Below are 17627 nucleotides of genomic sequence, written 5' to 3' on the forward strand. Positions count from 1 at the left end.
AAGAGTCAAAGCCAGAATGATGGCCCACTGCATGAAAACCACTATCAGCCCGCTGGCTTCAGGATTGCATGGATTCACATCCTTGAGTTCATTACCTGTGGCCGCTGCTTGTGCTGTGTCTGGTTTTGGTTTTGAGGTTGTTCCCAGTTTCCCCGGGCTCGGTTAGTGCCCACAGACGTCATCATTTACAGTATATACAAATAAGAGTATTTACAAGGAAGAATACTGAAGAGGAAAAAAGAGATGGTTAAACGTAGGTAAAATGTTTTTAATTCTGTTTTATCAAAACTTTACCACCAATCACTTTACTTTTCTCAAAGGAACAAACTAAGGAAATTCAACTTTTTTTTTTTAACCAATTCTTTTCTCTCCAGTGGTACTGGGGATCAAACTCAGGCCTTTTTTATATGCTAGGCAAGCTGTCTCCCACTGAGCTACATTTTCAACTCAAGATTCAGCTTCTTGAGATATATTTTTGAGTTTTAGTTTGATCTGGCCTCAAACACAATGTAGCAAAGCTGACCTTGAAAATCTTATCTTTCCTCTACTTCCCAAGTGTTGTAACTATAGGTGTGTGCCACTGAGACATTTTATGTTGTTTAAATATGGCAGTAAACCCATTTTTGTTCATGTGCCTCAGTGATAAAACATATGCTTTGCATACATAAGGTCCTTTGCATACATAATGTCCAGATCAACAAACCCTCCATCCAAAAATGTATATAAAGCATGTGTGGTGTTTGTTTGAAGACAGTCTTACTATGTAGCCTTGGCTGGCCTGAAACTCAAGGCAATCCTCCTGCATCTGCCTCCCAAGTGCTGGCCTCTGTGACTATTTTTAAAAGATGTTAAGAACATAGTAATTTAGTTACTGCTATCTTGCAAATAAACAAAAACATTATCAATATTAAAAAACTTTCCATACATGTGAAAGTATCTGAAGTGTCTTTGACAAAAAAGATAATTAACAAACCCCAGAAAATAAATGCCTTCCAGGAGTTGGGCACAGCACATACCTGTAATCCCAGCACTTGGAAAGCTGACCAGAGAGGATTGCAAATTTGAGGCCAGCCTGGGCAACACAGTAAGATCCTGTCACAAAAGACAGACAGACATGAAAGAAGGAACAGAGGGAGGAAGGGGGGAAGGAAAGGAGGAAAAGAGGAAAGGAAGGGAAGGGAGGGAAGGAGAGAGAGAGGGAGGAAGGGAAGGAGAGAGGGAGGAAAGGAGCAAGCCTTCTAGGTTAGTCTGTAAGTCAAAGAAATTACAATTTAAAATATTTAGGAGCTTTGGGCATGGCTCAGTTAAGGACCTAGGTTTATAACCATAACAGGAGATAGGAAATAAAAATTATACCCAGCATACATTAAAAGTCATAGCCTTACCTGCCCTACAACTGTTTGACATAAGTTGTATGTGACTTCTACTACTTGGGAAAAGCCAAGTTCATAACTAGCCTTTTCCTTCCAGTCTCAGCTCTTCATGACTCTAAGAGGGCATGCGTTAGTCCTAGGGACTACCCAGAATCCATCTCCTAGTTAATCCCAGCACACTGCCTTCTGCAGCTGCTTCATTGGTCTCGAACACACTTTCAGTAAACAGAATGGCAATTACTTCCCACCACTCACCTTAATAAAAGGGGAATCCCAAATCTGCCCCCAATCAAATGCACCTATTACCAAGTTTTATTTGGAAAGGATTCTCGAAAATGACTTTAAATTTGAGACATTGTTTGCAGGATGATTTCACTTTTAAGAAACATAGAACAAGAACCTTTCCAAAACCAGAACATAGTTTCTGTCCTTTCTACCAAATAAGTGTTCTACTAAATCCAAGTGCCCTTTCTTCATATTGTTTTATAATGTAATCTCAGCTGCTGCTTTGAGTAAACAAAGAAAACATTCATCATCATGATAGAGTACTCAAAATTAGGTTACTTTTCATTGTTTTATACCTTTCAAAAGAAGACAAATTTATACTCTTCTACTCTATATTTTTTTCTTTCACTAACGAAACACTATACAGGGTTAATTCTATACTGCCCAGAAGACAATGGATTCTGAGGTCATGAAAGTTCTAAAGAAATATGCAAGAATTAACTATTAGGAACATGAACTTCACCTATTTCTTCGATAACACAGAGAAAGCAGACTTTCCTGCAGATAAATCCTTCAAGTAGTGTCAATAGGTTACACAGGTCTTTCTTTTGGGATGTGGTTATGAAGAACAAAGACTTACTACATTCCTTATCACCAATAAAGGGCTTTTTAATTACTGTTTTAAAATTGGCTAAGATAATAAAAAAAATGCTGAATGGTTTCTATTCCATGTATAATACCAATTTTTAAGAATTATACCATAAATATAAGCTGTAAGACTAGCTGTATAAATCACTGCACATTATCTTACAAGTGAGATGTAAATATATTACAAAGTCATATTGAAAGATACATAACTAACGGGGGTGGGGGGTGACAATTCTTACTTTTAATTTCCATTTCCCTCTTTGGTAATACTTTGAAATGTGAAACTAAGAATATTTTACCTCCTAATCAGTAATAATGAGCAACAGGTCAAAAGTAAATAATCTGGGCAAACCACTTAAGGGCACAGAATTAATAGCTTTTTAATAGCAAACAAAGATAAATACCCAGAGTTATACAGTGGGAGTGAGTGACCATGTTTGTTAACTCTTAAAAAAAAATAAGTACTTAAGGGAAATAGGATGAGAAAGAAGTATTGGAAACCAAGAGAACGCTATGGGAACAAGCACAGGTTTCAACAAAGAAGTGCCCTTGACTACATTTTGAAAGCCAGCTACTTAAAAAAATAGCCAGAGAAATTTTACTGAAAAAAATAAACAATAAGTATTTATTGAGTATCTACTACGTGTCCAATACTTCAAGAAATACAAAAGCATTGTGACTTAGTTGCTGCTCTCAGGGAGCTTACAATCTAATTTGAGAAACAATTCAGACATTCTAAAGTTGGACTGGGATGGGATAGGCTTATCACCTCTAACAGAGAAACTAATCCCTAGAAGCTCAGCAGCAGACCTGTGTCCCGTGCCCCAACCACCTTCACTTGAATTGGAGCTTTCCCAGTCAGAAACACTTCATCACTATTTTACACGACAGAAACAATCATTGGGGTAATCTAATAATTAAAGACAATGGTGCAGGACCACAACACAGGTTTTATCAAGAGATACACATCCAAAATGTTTTAATCTCTAGTGATGTTGGTTGTCAAAATGATCCCAATCCCCTCCCAGCAAATCACATCAGATATCCCCCAACGCAGAATATGGGAGGTGGAGACAAAAAAGGATTTCTCCATTTAATAATCACAGTGGAGTCAAAGGCAAAAAAACGTTAACAAAATCGCCTTTTACTGTGGTGTTTTTCTTTCCACAACAACCTACACCAGAGGTGGCTAAATTTTAAGAATCGTGGAAAAACAGTCTCTTGTTTGTGACATCACGTTGCACAGCAATTTAGGGGCTGTCCACCAGGTGAAGGGTCTCAAGAAATTTGGAATTCCATTCCCATTATGAGAAAAATGAACAAATGCCCAGTGACATAGTGACGTCCCTTAGGCGTAATACAGCCCATGGGGGCCTCCATATCCAGCTTCCCAAATAATATAATGGTTTTGGGTACCCAAAACTACAGTAGAGACAACAGGAAGCTAAAGACAGCAGCAAAAATATATTCCACGATCAGGGTCGGTAAGAAAGAAGGCAGGGTAATAAGAGGAGCTGACAAAGAGGCTGGAAACGAACAGAGGACAGAAGCCCACGCGCGGAGGATGGGAGACTCACCCCCCTCCGCGCCACATCAAGAGCCCATGGGGCCGTTCGCCTCTCCACCTCCCACCCGGAACAAATTAAGCCTCCACACTCCAAACTGAGGGCCACATGGAGGAGTTCAGGGCAGCCCCACCCCATCGCCCCCCCCCCCGCGCCCCGTTCGCCCCCAGACCAGGCCGGATCCGGATCAGAGGCCCACAGAGGGCTGGGAAGGGAGGAGGCCTTCTCCATAGACACTGGCCCCACTGGCCCTAGTAGAGAACCCTACCTCAGGCGGGGCCCGGGCCTCGCTCGCCCGCGCTCTTTCTCGCTCTCCCCCTCCAGGCTCTAGCCGCATGACCCCCCCCTCCCTCCGGCTGCCCCAAGCCCCGCCCCGGCCACGCTCCCAAATCGAGGCCCCGGCTCTGGCGCGGCCCACTAGGCCGCGAACCCAACTATAAACAAAACCTCCGGCGGCCAACACGGGGGTGGGGGGGTGGGGGGGGGTGGGGGGGAGGTTGGACGCCCGGGTTCGCGAAACTAGGAGGGTGTACAGCGGGAAAACACACAGCGTGGGGGGGGGGGCCTACCGCGGGAGGGGGGGACAGCGGGGACAGAGGGAAAGGAGGGAGGGTAAAAAGGGGATCGCGGATTTAAAGGGGCCGCGGACAATACCCGGCCCCGCCGCGTTGCCGCTGCCGCCGCCGCCGCCGCCGCCAACGCCGCTGCGCTCCCAACTTTACCTCAGTCTCCTCCACACTGACACCCCGGGCCGCGCCGCCCCTGTCACGTGATATAAGATTCCCTCCTCCCCACCCCCTCCCTCCTTTTCCCTCTCGCGCTCGCTCTCGCGCCTTCCCCCTCCCACTTGCCTTCCTGCGTCCCTCAGCACGTGACGCGCAGGGGCCGCGCACGTCAGCGTGCGCGCGCCTCCCCGCCACGAAACACAGCGCTCGCGTTCCGCGCGCGCGTCCCGCCCCCCCCCGCCCCCGCCCCCGCCCCCGCCCCGTAGGGCCCCGCCCCCGTCACGTGACTCCCGGACCGGGCCCCAGCTTCCTCTCACTGGCGTAGTTCCGCGTCTCGACACCCGGCACTCCCAGGGTCCTTTGCGGACGTGAGTCACGTGGCAGGTGGCCGGGGGGGTGGAGCGGAAAGGCGCTGTGCTTAACTAGCGCCCCCCATCCACCATGTTTTCTGACCAATTCTAGTTTGGTTTCTCCTCAAGACCAAATGGAAACGGCCGGAGAGCTCCAAGGAACCTAGGGGCCCTGGCCTCGGCTGAGCCTGGGCTAACGCGCAAGCGCGGTGGGAATAGCCTAGCAGGTCTTCGTGGAGAGAGGGGATGGCGTCTAGCAGTAACTGGCTGTCCGGAGTGAATGTTGTGCTTGTGATGGCATACGGGAGCCTGGTGAGGAGATTCCCCACTCCATTCCTGCTGTGGCGTCTGTCCCCGTCGGGACCCTCCTCCTGAGCTGTCCGTGACTTCATTCTTCAGCCACTTGCTATTTCCTGGCCTTTGACTTGTATCCGTAGCCTGCCTGAGAACTTTTAAGTCAAAGCTGCCCGCCCCTGGCTGAGATCCCTCCCTCTTCAATTCCAGGGCCCAGGGATCACGCCTCCCTACTGCTAGCTAGCCCTACCCTCAGCGACCTGGCTTTGCCCCAAGTTTTATCCCACAGCATCTTGCCCTGAGAGCCTAAACCCAGGGACTTTGAATGTTTTTTTTTTAATTTAATTTAATTATTATTAAAGGTGGATCTAATCTTTTTGGGCAGGTATTTGTGCTGCTGTTTATTTTTGTGAAGAGACAAATCATGCGTTTTGCAATGAAATCTAGAAGAGGACCTCATGTCCCTGTGGGACACAATGCTCCCAAGGTAGGTCCTTAGGGTGCAAGGTAAACCTGATTCTTTAGGCACAAGGAGATTTTCTCTGACTTTAAAAGATGACTTTGTTCATATGTTGTTTTTTTTTTTTGTTTTTGTTTTTTGGTTTTTCGAGACAGGGTTTCTCTGTGTAGCTTTGCGCCTTTCCTGGAACTCGCTTTGGAGACCAGGCTGGCCTCGAACTCACAGAGATCCGCCTGCCTCTGCCTCCCGAGTGCTGGGATTAAAGGCGTGCGCCACCACTGCCCGGCTGTTCATATGTTTTTATGTCCAATTATTTTCATTTTCCCCTTCACAAACTTAAGCAGTAACTGCCTGTGGACTTGGCTCATTTGATCGCTGCTGCTGCTGCAGAACTAAACCAGTTCAACTGTAAAATGTTTCTCATGTTCATTTTAAATTACCAAGTGTTTCATGTTGCTTCATTTTAGCATGATGTTGGGAATGGTTACAATTCACTCTAGAGCTGTAAGAATAGTTGCCTTTGCAGAATTTTAAAGATGCCCGTTGTGCTTGCCTTGAATGCATAAAGACTCTGGGTTTTATCCCCGACACTACAAGAAGGAAGAGGGGAAAACATTAATCACCTAATTCCACCTTTCTCGTCAAGCTTAAGGAAGGAAGCGAATTACTGACTTTTTAATTTTGTTCTTTGTTTTGTATGTTGAGACATACATGTATGAAGGCTGGCCTTGAATTAACTCACTGGGTGACCCAGGCAAAGCGTTCCTCCTGCCTGATCTGTCAAGTGCTGAGATTACTAAAATAATGTGCCACGTTGGGCTAGTTAAAAAGTAAATAATCAGCCCGGCGGTGGTAGTGCACGCCTTTAATCCCAGCACTCCGGAGGCAGAGAGAGGCAGGTGGATCTCTGTGAGTTCAAGGCCAGCCTGGGCTACCGAGTGAGTTCCAGGAAAGGCGCAAAGCTACACAGAGAAACCCTGTCTCGGAAAACCAAAAAAAAAGAAAAGAAAAAGTAAATAATCATGCTGGGCATGGTGGTCCATACCTTTAATCCCAGCACTCCAGAGGCAGAGAGAGGCAGGTGGATCTCTGTGAATTCAAGGCCAGCCTGGTCTACAGAGCAAGATCCAGGACAGCCACGACTACACGGAGAAAACCTGTCTCAAAAAAAAAAAAAAGAAAAGAAAAAGTAAATAATCAACAGGCTGTGGTGTTTCAGGCCTTTAAAACCCAGCACTTGGAAGGCAGAGGCAAGTAGATCTCTGAGTTGGAGGCCAGCCTGGTCTACAGAGCAAGTTCCAGGACAGCTGGGGCTACACAGATAAACCCTGTCTTGAAAAACAAAATAAAAAGTAATCTAGTAGTATCTTAACTTTCTCCTTAAGGACTTTCCTTCTTTTTGTGACTTTAAGGAAAGTGTCTTTTTTGGGTTTTTTGGTTTTTTTCAAGACGAGGTTTCTCTGTGTAACAGTCCTAGGTGTCCTGGAACTCTCTTTGTAGTCCAGGCTGGCCTCAAACTCACTGAGATCTGCCTGCCTCTTCCTTCCAAGGAAAGTCTTCTAATGAAACTTGGTCTCTCTGAGAAACTTGTTAGGATATATACCTGTCACCTGACATTAAAACTTAGGTTTCGGCCGGGCGGTGGTGGCGCACGCCTTTAATCCCAGCACTCGGGAGGCAGAGCCAGGCGGATCTCTGTGAGTTCAAGGCCAGCCTGGGCTACCAAGTGAGTTCCAGGAACAGGCGCAAAGCTACACGGAGAGAAACCCTGTCTCGAAAAACCAAAAAAAAAAAAAAAAAAACCTTAGGTTTCAAATAGACATCTCAAACCTAATATAAGGTAAATCATAAGTCTTTTGTGTGTTTGTGTGGAGGCCTAAGTGTGGTATCCTCTGTCTTCTTCAATTGTTCTCCACCTTAATTTTGGAGACAGGTCTCTCACTAAGCTTGGAGATTGCCAATTTAGATAGACTGGCTGGCCTCTCCCCATTTCCTTTGAAGTCTTTTTGTTGGTGGTTGGTGGATCTCCTGTATCTTGGTCTAGAGTTGGATATCTAGGTAAACATGACATTGAACTCCTGACCCTTCGGCTTCCAGCTCCCAAGTACAGATGTTATAGGTGTGCACCACCACTCCTGGTTTATGTAGTGCTGGAGATTAAACCCAGGACCTGGTGCATGCTAGACAAGCTCCCTCTACCAACTGAGATAACATATCCCCAGTTCTAAACCAGAATCCCTGATATCCCATTGCCATCCTCATCATACTTTTACTTTCTCAGTCTTTCACTTTTTAGTAAAAGACAACTGACTTTACCAACTTCCCATTACCAGCATCAAGCTCTACTTACTGAATTTCATAACTTTGTACACACTGTCACTGACCTGAAATGGTCTTCACTTGGCTGCCTCATTCATTCCTTCGTGATTTTTTTGAGACCAGGGTCTCTTGTAGCCCAGACTAACCTCTAGAACTCACTGTGTAGTCCAAGTTGGCCTTGAATTCCTGAGAATTACAAGCAGGCATAGAAATACCTAGCCTCTTAGTTTAGATCTTAGTTTAAAAGTTATTTCCTCAAGAGAAGAATGCATATTACTTATTTTTTTTATTTTGTTTTTTGTTTTTCCAAGATGGGGATTGTCTGTGTAACAGCCCTGGCAATCCTGGAACTCACTTTATAGACCAGGCCGGCCATGAACTTGAAGAGATCCACCTGCCTCTGCCTCCCAAAAGTGCTGGGTTTTAAAGGCCTGAAACACCACAACCAACACACATTACATATTTTAATGCAAGCTTCTTTGTATTCTTATCATACCTTGAATTTCTCATACCACTACCACAATTTGTCTTTTATGTTGGTTAAAACGTGATTCCTTTGTTGATAGACTCTACATCTCAAGATTTCTGACACTTTGGAGGTGTATCTCAGTGATCACTCACACTAGTCCTAAACATAGGAGGTAGCCAATAAATTGCTGTTCATGAGAAGCAGGTAACGGTAGAGCTGATGCTGACGTGTGTGTTCTTCCTTAAGCAGTATTGGCTCCCGTGTGCTTGTTGTGGCGTAGTGGACTGGAGTGTCAGCAATGCTCTTTCCACTTGGCCGTATGAAAGGACACAGGGGTTGTTTCCAGCACATGACAACAAATTAAAGCTTAGCTGTTTAGTGGCCTCTAGACTACATGATGCCGAAGTTCCTTTAATTTAAACATACATATGTGTATGTACATACATACATATAGAGAGAAAAATCTAAATCCTTATCCATTGGTATTGAAAGTGTAAATTAATAAAACCCCTTGGGGAAATGGTTGAACATTATGTAGTAAGAATGTACATATAGCTGTCTAATCCTTGGCCCAAGATTCTGTCCTAGAATAGAGCAAATTTATTTCCTTGGGCTCTGGTATCCCCTGAGGTTAGACAGATTCAAAACTGGTAATGGTGGTTGATTCTGAATGTGTGAGGACTGACACATAAAGTGATTTTTAGTACTTTTTTCCTTTTCATGACAAGGGCTTACTTTGCAGCCCTGGCTGGATTGGAACTCGATTTAGCCCACCCTGACCTTGAACTTGGAGCAATGCTCCTGCTTTAGCTTTCAGAGTCTTTGTGGCACACCATGTGGAATAGTCTCCAAACTCGAACTATTATAGATCATATACATACAAGTTTCTTTATGCACTTTTAGAGTGGATTATAACTTCTCATGGTTCATTTTTTTCTCAACTCAGGAAGTTCTTTAGAACATCCTACCAAGATTCTTCTTAGTCTTAAAACCAGAAATAATGTTGGTATTAAGACTAAAGAGGCTGGGTGGTGGTGGTGGCGCACGCCTTTAATCCCCCAGCACTCAGGAGGCAAAGGCAGGAGGATCTCTGTGAGTTCGAGGCCAGCCTGGGCTACAAAGTGAGTTCCAGGAAAGGCGCAAAACTACACAGAGAAACCCTGTCTCAAAAAACCAAAAAAAATAGCTTAGGAGCTGATGAGATGGCTCAATGGTTAAGAGCTCTTACTGTCCAATCATTAGAACTGGAGTTCTGATCCAGCCATAATACAAACCAAGGGTCCCCTGTACCCTTGTAACCTCAGCTCTGAAGGTGGCAGAGACTAAAGGATTGCTGGGGCTTGCTGGCTTCCAGCCTCCATGGGAAAACCCAAGCCCTTGGGTTGGGGAGAGAGAGAGAGGAGGACACAGTGCATGCACAACCATTCAGGTGCATGTACAACTCAGACACATATACAAACACACACGTAAGTTCTCAAAAGAGAAAAGCTAGGTGAGGTGGCATACTCCTTTAATCCCCGCACTCTGGAGACAAGTAGTTCTCTATGAATTTGAGGTCAACCTGGTCTACGTAGTGGGTTTCAGGACATCCAAGCTACACAGACTGTGTTTCAGAAAGAGAGAGAGATTGAGATTTAGCTTGGCGGTGTATGTTGAGAATCCCAAACCCATTCTTAGATTTCTCTGTTTCATCTAGTTTACATGCTCTGGACCCGTTACAGATTATTAGGGAGCAGAATACAAAGTAATGATGCTATCTTGTTTCCTCTGAATGTACAGGACTTAAAAGAGGAGATCGATATTCGACTCTCCAGGGTTCAGGATATCAAGTATGAACCCCAGCTTCTTGCAGATGATGATACAAGACTACTGCAGCTGGAAACCCAGGGGACTCAAAGTAAGTGACAAGCTCTTGGTGGTTGTTTCAGTGACAGTGAGGAGTCCCACAGCTTTAGAACTCCTCTACTCTTAGAATTTTCAAAACCTGTAACAACCACCCATGGTCCTCAGTTATTGAGTATATGGCAGATACAAGGAGGCAGTTTGTTAATTTACTGTAATCTTGGGGAGTTTTGAGACTAATACCTGAGACTGGTCTTTTTTCCAGCAGGTTGCTACAACTATTTGTACAGGATGAAAGCTCTAGATGCCATCCGTGCCTCGGGTAAGTTAGCTGATAAAGGTCTACTCTAGAATCTAAACTTAGGGAACAGAATGATGAGCGCCTTATGAAGATTTATCCTTTTGAACATCATGGCTAGAAGGAATTTACTAGAGTTTTGAGAGTACTAGATTAAAAGAAATCAGTTTGGGTATCCAGGTGTGGTGGTGCACACCTTTAATCACACAACTGAGGCGACAAGAGGCAAGCAGATCTCTGAGTTAAAGGCTAGCCTGAGCTACCATATGGAGTCCCAGGACATCCAGGGATAGATGAGATGCTATCTCAAAAAAAGAGATAAGTCACCTTGGATAATTAATTAACTAATTATTGGTTTTTTGAGACAGGGTTTCTCTCTTAGTAGTCCTGGCTGTCCTGGAACTCATTCTATAGATCAGGCTGGCCTCAAACTCAGAGATCCACCTGCCTCTGTCTCTCAGACGCTGGGATGAAAGTGGTGTGCCACCACAGCCCAATGGTAAATTATTTCTTCTCCCAAGAGTCTGACTTACTTTGGTCTGGGTTTTTGGTTAATTTTTTAATTTGGAGATAGTTTTAAACTCACTATGTTTCCGAGGATGACCTTGAACTGTAACTTGAGGAGGAAGCCTCATGCTTCTACCTCCCAGTGCTGAGTTGTGGGCATTTTGCCACCACACCCAGTTTATTTGGTGCTAGTTACCAAACCCAGAGCTTCTGGTATGCTAAATAAGCAAACAAACAATTGAACTACATTCCCAGCCCAGTTTATGGTTTCTTTCTTTTGTTTTAGTTTTTGTTTGTTTGGGGAAACTGTTAGTTTGTTTTGATTTTGAAGACAGGAGCCCGATATTAGCCCTGGCAGGCCTACAACTCACAACTCCACTGCCTCCCCAGTACTGACATTAAAGGCATACATCACCACACTCTGTCCTTAATTACTGTTTTTATGTTGTATGTATTGTGTGCCTGCATGAGTTTGTATGTACTGTGTGTGTGTGTACAGGAGGACAAAAGAGGGTATCAGCTCCCTGGAACTGGAATTCTGGGTGGTTGTGATGCTGTGGGATGTTCTGTATGGCAAATGTGTTGCTAATTAGTCAATAAATAAAACACTGATTGGCCATTGGCTAGGCAGGAAGTGTAGGCGGGACAAGGAGGAGAATAAAGCTGGGAAGTGGAAGGCTGAGTCAGAGAGACACTGCCAGCCGCCACGATGACAAACAGCATGTGAAGATGCCGGTAAGCCACGAGCCATGTGGCAAGGTATAGATTAATGGAAATGGATTAATTTAAGCTGTAAGAACAGTTAGCAAGAAGCCTGCCACGGCCATACAGTTTGTAACCAGTATAAGTCTCTGTGTTTACTTGGTCGGGTCTGAGCGGCTGTGGGACTGGCAGGTGAGAGAGATTTGTCCTGACTGTGGGCCAGGCAGGAAAACTCCAGCTACAGTTGTGAGCCTCTAAACCCAGCTCTACCACAAGCACAGTACATACTGCCGACTGCTGGGCTAGCTCTCCAGCCCCCAGCTTGTGGTGGGTTTGGAGTTTTGTTGTTTTGTTTTCTTTGAGACAGGTTGTAGCTCACATTGGCCTTAAACTCAGCATCCTCCTGCCCTAGCCTCCTAAATGCTGGGATTATAGGTTTGTGGCAATACACTACACCTAGCACTTGATTATGGTTTTTTTGTTTTGTTTTGTTTTGTTTTTTGTTTTGTTTTGTTTTTTGTTTTTTGGTTTTTTGAGACAGGGTTTCTCTGTGTAGCTTTGCGCCTTTCCTGGAACTCGCTTTGGAGACCAGGCTGGCCTCGAACTCACAGAGATCCGCCTGGCTCTGCCTCCCGAGTGCTGGGATTAAAGGCGTGCGCCACCACCGCCCGGCCTTATATCTTACATCTTAAAGCCAAGATGGCCAAGTAGAACAGTATAAAAAGGATGTTAATGCATAGAGCTTAGAATTGTGTAACCACCACCCAAATGACCACTTGGGCATAGCTGTGTTCCTCAGATCTTAATTCTATTAGAAACTATTTTGAGCTCATGTTGTTAGGTGTAGTATTTTTATTAGTGTATATTAACTTTAGAAAATAGAGGTTTTCGTGATGATAATTGAAGATATTTTTGTTTGTTTTTTGTTTTTCAAAACAGGGTTTCTGATAGCCCTGACTGTCCTGGAACTTACAGAGATCTGTCTGCCTCTGCCTCCAGAGTGCTGGGATTAAAGGTGTGCGCCACCACCGCCCAGCTTAATTAGAGCTATTTCTTTTTTTTTTTCTTTTTTGAGACAGGGTTTCTCTGTGTAGTTTTAGTACCTGTCTTAGCTCTCACTCTGTAAACCAGACTGTCCTTGAACTCACAGCGATCTGCCTGGCTCTGCCTCCTGAGTGCGTGCACCGCCGCCGCCACCACCACCACCACCACCACACACCCCCCACCACCCCCCACCCCCCCCACCCCACCCCACCCACCCCCGGCAGAGCTATTTCTAAGTTTGGAAATTAACTAGGAAAAAAGACAAGGAAAAGAGGTATCATTATGTTGTTGTATTCTCAGAGATCCCATTTCATGCTGAAGGCCGGCATCCCTGTTCTCTAATGGGTAAGAATTTCCGCTCCTACTTGCTAGATCTGCGAAGCACTAGCACTCCATTCAAGGGTGTACGTAAGGCCCTTATTGATACCCTCCTGGATGGATATGAGACAGCCCGCTATGGGACAGGGGTAAGTTGGACAGTTTTTCCCTCAAAGAACTAAAGGGATGGAAGCTCCAGACAAAGAGACTGATTCTTCCTTTCTCTTCCCTAAGGTTTTCGGCCAGAGTGAATATTTGCGGTATCAGGAGGCCTTAAGTGAGCTGGCCACTGTGTAAGTACGGTAGGGCATGTCATAGAGGGCTACTTAGACATAGAAGTACAGTAAGGAGAAGGATCTCTAGGTCTAGGCCAGCCCAGGCTATATAACAAGACCCTGTCTCTAAACAAAGTAAGTATAAAAGAATACAGAAGTGCTAGACTGTTCACACAAAACTCATCAGAATTAACAAGCAGATATTTTGTGCTACAGGCTAGTAAGAAAAACTTCTACTTTGTATGCATATTTTGGTTGCTATTTTTATTTTGTGGGTTTTTTTGTTTCTGCTTTTGTCTGACCCACTAAAATGTCAAGGGGTCTGAATGTAGTGGTGCGGGCCTTTAATACCAGCACTTAGTAGGGAAAGCCAGGAAAATCAAAAGGTCTGGAGAGATGGCTCAGAGGTTAAGAATACTAGCTGCCCCTACAGATGACCAGGGTTCGATACCCACCATCCACATGGTACCTCACAACCATTTGTAACTCCTGTTACAGCGGGATCTGATGCCCTCTTCTGGCCTCCACAGAAACCTGGCATGTATGTAGTGCACAGACATACATTCAGTCAAAAAAACCCATACACAGTAAATAACAAATCTTTTTTTTTTTTTTTTTTATGTCAAAAATGCTATAGCTAGCAAAGGAATAAAGTTTTAGCACATAAGGATTCCTTCTGTTCTAGGGTCCTCTTTTTGTGCCTTGGTCCAATAAAAGTAAGAATTAAATTCCACCCAACTTTTTTTTAACCATATAAAGCAGTGTAACCCTGTCTTTAAAGAAAGAACATCAATAAAGAGTCTGCTTTTGAGCAGGTGTTTTTAGAAGAATCTGACTGGTGAATGTTTTAAAATAGCTTCATTATGCCACTTAGGCAAGTTGTGGATGAGCATGCATATTGAAAAAGGAAAGTCGATCTAGAGTTAGTTACCAAGGGCTGGAGATAGAATTCAATTGGTAGAGTGCGTGCCAAACAGGCACAGTCCCTGGGTTCAGTCCCCAGTGTTGCAGAAAGCTGGCCAGTGATGCACTCTTGAAAACATAGCACTGAAGGTGGAGATGTGGAGAGTGTTCATAGTAATCCTCAGTTACATACGGAGCTCAAGGCCACGCTGGTGAAGAGAGACTTTGTTTCAACCTCAAATAACCATAATAATACCAGGACTGGAAAGTGGCTCTGTGTTAAGAATACTTGTTGCTATTGAAATGCCAGCACCCACAGGATGGCTCACAGCCATCCATAACTCCAGTTCCAGGGATCTGATGCCTTCTGACCTCCTTGTGCACTGGGCATGCACATGGTACACATACATTCAAGCAAAACATTCATACACATAAAACAATTTTTTTTTTAATTTAAGCTAACAGCCATAAAAATAATACATGGTTTCTACTGTGTTCTTTTGTGTAGAGCAGTAATGAAAACAACCACATATTACTTAGATATCTTTCTGTTGCTGTGATAATTCACTATGGCCAAAGGTTCGGAGTCCATGACCATCATGGGGGTTAGCATGGCAGCAGACAGGCCAGCAGGGCACTGGAGCACATTAGACCTCACATCCTGATGCACAAGTACAAGGCAGAGAGAGACTGGGAATGCTGTAAATCGTAAATCATTTGAAATGTGTCATACCACATTTTTTTTTTTTTTTTTTTTTTTTTTTTTTTTGGTTTTTCGAGACAGGGTTTCTCTGTGTAGCTTTGCGCCTTTCCTGGAACTCGCTTTGGAGACCAGGCTGGCCTTGAACTCACAGAGATCCGCCTGGCTCTGCCTCCCAAGTGCTGGGATTAAAGGCGTGCGCCACCACCGCCCGGCCGTGTCATACCACATTTAACAAGGCCACACTTTCTAATCCCCCAAAAACAGTTCCATCAACGGGGGACCCAAGTATTTAAACATAGGAGCCCATGGGGGCCATTCTCATTCAGACCAAAATAACATACAAAGCTAAAAAAGAAAATTTAGTTTACGGGTTAGACAAGGAGTCTGGAGATATGGCTCAGCATTTATAAGAGTGCTTGTTACTCTTCTAGAGGCCCAGAGATTAGTTCCCAGCAACTGTGTCAGACAGATCATAACTGCCTGTAACTTAAGCTCCAGGGGATCTATCACCTCTCCTGGCCTCCAAGGGTACCCACACATAGGTAGCCTACATTCACACAGACATATACATAAAAAGCAAAAATTTAAAATAAACTTTTAGCACTTGGATAGATGCTTAGCTGTGAAAAGTACTTCTCTTTTGGAGTATCTGGGTTTTTTTCTTACCACTTACATTGGGTGGCTCACAGTGACCAGTCCAGGGGATGTGACACCAACTTCTGACATCTTTGGGCTCCTTTACATGTGCAGTGAACATAAACTTGTAGGCACATATACACAAAAAATCTTGAAGTTAGGCAGGAAACCTGTTAAAAATTCTCTTGAGCTGGGCGTGGTGGTGCATACCTTTAATCCCAGCACTCAGGAGGCAGAGGCAGGTGGATCTCTGAGTTCAAGGCCAGCCTGGTCTACAGAGTAAATTCTGGGACAGCCAAGGCTACACAGAGAAACCCCATCTCAGAAAAACCAAAAAGGAGCCGGGTGTCGGTGGTTCGCGACTTTAATCCCAGCACTCGGGAGGCAGAGGCAAATGGATCTCTGAGTCTGAGGCCAGCCTTGTCTTCAGAGCAAGATCCAGGACAGGCACCAAAACTACACAGAGAAACCCTGTCTAAAATAACCAAAGCCAAAAAAAAAGAAAAGAAAAATCATTTGAAAGATAAATGCTGATTTACTTACATGATCTAAGAAGTCAGACTCAGACAGGATATAGAATGGTAGTTGCTAAGACTTAGGAAGATAAGACAGCATTATTTAGTCAACATAAACATAGTTTTGTAAAGTGGAAAGTATTTTGAAGGTTGGCTATACAACATTGTGATTGTACTTAGCAATATCGAAGCATATACTTTCCCAGCACTCGGGAGGCAGAGGCAGGCAGATCTGTGAGTTCAAGGCCAGCCTGGTCTACAGAGTAAGTTCCAAGTCAGCCAGAGCTACACAGAGAAACCCTCTCTAGGAAACAGGTTTCCTGTGTATTTCATTGAATACTTTGTTGCTGGAGCCAGATGTGATGGCCCACTTCCTGTAAGGCCAGCCTAGCCTGCATAGTAGGACCCTTTCTGTCCCCTCTCCCTCTCCACACCCCAAAAAGGATTATGATGGAAATGAGGACTTAATAAAATTTGTTTTTCCTGTCATACCTAAATTATCAAATGGTTCTAGTAATGAGTAGTTTGGGTTTTTTGTTTGTTTCTGGGGGGCAGGAGAGGGTTCAGTGTGTGTGTGTGTCAGTCAGACAGACTTGTTATATAGACAGACTGGCATTGAATTTGTGATGCTGCTTCTGCCTCCAGGAATTACAGGTGTGGGCCACTGTGCCTTGCTTAGTCACTGGTAAAATATATCAGAGACCATTTTAGCTGCATTTATGGAGTGGAATAATTTCTGAATTGTATTCTGTTTTTTGTTTTTAAGATTTTTTTTTTTTTTATTGGTTTTAGTTCTGTGTAAGTATAGGCAGAGGTTCTGGCCTGGAGCTAGAATTACAGACACCAGGCATTGAACTCTGATCCTCTGGTGGAGCACGATATGCCCTTAACCACTGAGCCATCTCTCCAGCCCCTTTTCTGCTAGTTCTCATTCTGTCCATGTCTTCTGTGTATTCTTCAGGGTCAAAGCACGAATTGGGAGCTCTCAGAGACAACACCAATCAGCAGCCAAAGACCTAACTCAGTCACCTGAAATGTCGCCAACAACCATCCAGGTCACATACCTCCCCTCCAGTCAGAAGAGCAAACGTCCTAAGCACTTCCTGGAACTGAAGAGTTTTAAGGACAACTATAACACCCTGGAGAGTACTCTGTGATGGAGCTGCAGATGCCACCTGTGCGGCTTCAGGATCTGGTCAGCAGGCCCAGACTTCCCAGAGTTCTTACAGAGCTGGGTCTGAAGGACATTCCCCAGCCCTTTCTTTTTTTTTTTTTTTGTTTTGTTTTGTTTTTTTTTTTTGTTTTGTTTTTTGTTTTTTGGTTTTTCGAGACAGGGTTTCTCTGTGTAGCTTTGAGCCTCTCCTGGAACTCACTTGGTAGCCCAGGCTGGCCTCGAACTCACAGAGATCCGCCTGCCTCTGCCTCCCGAGTGCTGGGATTAAAGGCGTGCGCCACC

The 17627-nt window shown here is 44.4% G+C and overlaps 2 protein-coding genes across 22 annotated transcripts in view; one reads left to right on the forward strand and one right to left on the reverse strand.

The window, feature by feature from the left end:
• Positions 1-4642, reverse strand: part of Ubap2l (ubiquitin associated protein 2 like) — a 54998-nt gene extending 50356 nt beyond the window's left edge. For 17 of the 20 annotated variants that reach the window (XM_052730105.1, XM_052730103.1, XM_052730098.1 and 14 more), the window contains exons 1-2: positions 4466-4580; positions 96-225 (exon numbers count right to left, since the gene is read on the reverse strand). In XM_052730105.1, coding sequence (XP_052586065.1) covers positions 96-185 — 90 coding nt within the window. In that variant the 5' untranslated portion in view covers positions 186-225; positions 4466-4580. Of the gene's footprint in view, positions 1-95; positions 226-1016; positions 1982-4079; positions 4104-4465 lie in introns of those variants that run through there. The other 3 variants (XM_052730090.1, XM_052730092.1, XM_052730091.1) reach the window with 3 other exon arrangements.
• Positions 4643-4918: 276 nt separating this feature from the next.
• Positions 4919-17465, forward strand: CUNH1orf43 (chromosome unknown C1orf43 homolog). Of its 2 annotated transcripts, none has more exons than XM_052731254.1 (7): positions 4919-5198; positions 5566-5667; positions 10208-10325; positions 10536-10592; positions 13122-13288; positions 13374-13432; positions 17133-17465. In XM_052731254.1, exons 1-7 carry the CDS (start codon positions 5133-5135, stop codon positions 17326-17328), a joined length of 765 nt encoding a protein of 254 aa, XP_052587214.1. In that variant the 5' UTR covers positions 4919-5132; the 3' UTR covers positions 17329-17465. The 2 variants fall into 2 exon arrangements, with proteins under 2 accessions (XP_052587214.1, XP_052587215.1); XM_052731255.1 differs by having other exon boundaries at positions 10539-10592.
• The last annotated feature ends 162 nt before the right edge of the window (positions 17466-17627 follow it).

The sequence above is a fragment of the Peromyscus californicus genome, unplaced genomic scaffold, assembly GCF_007827085.1.
Source record: "Peromyscus californicus insignis strain IS unplaced genomic scaffold, ASM782708v3 Scaffold_9__1_contigs__length_137607984, whole genome shotgun sequence".
NCBI classification, from domain to species: domain Eukaryota; kingdom Metazoa; phylum Chordata; class Mammalia; order Rodentia; family Cricetidae; genus Peromyscus; species Peromyscus californicus.

Coding starts and splice junctions, on each gene's coding strand:
- CUNH1orf43 (XM_052731254.1), top strand. CDS start 5,133: ATGGCGTCTAGCAGTAACTGGCTGTCCGGAGTGAATGTTGTGCTTGTG. Junction 5,199..5,565: donor TGATGGCATACGGGAGCCTG/GTGAGGAGATTC, acceptor CTTTTTGGGCAG/GTATTTGTGCTGCTGTTTAT. Junction 10,326..10,535: donor GGAAACCCAGGGGACTCAAA/GTAAGTGACAAG, acceptor TCTTTTTTCCAG/CAGGTTGCTACAACTATTTG.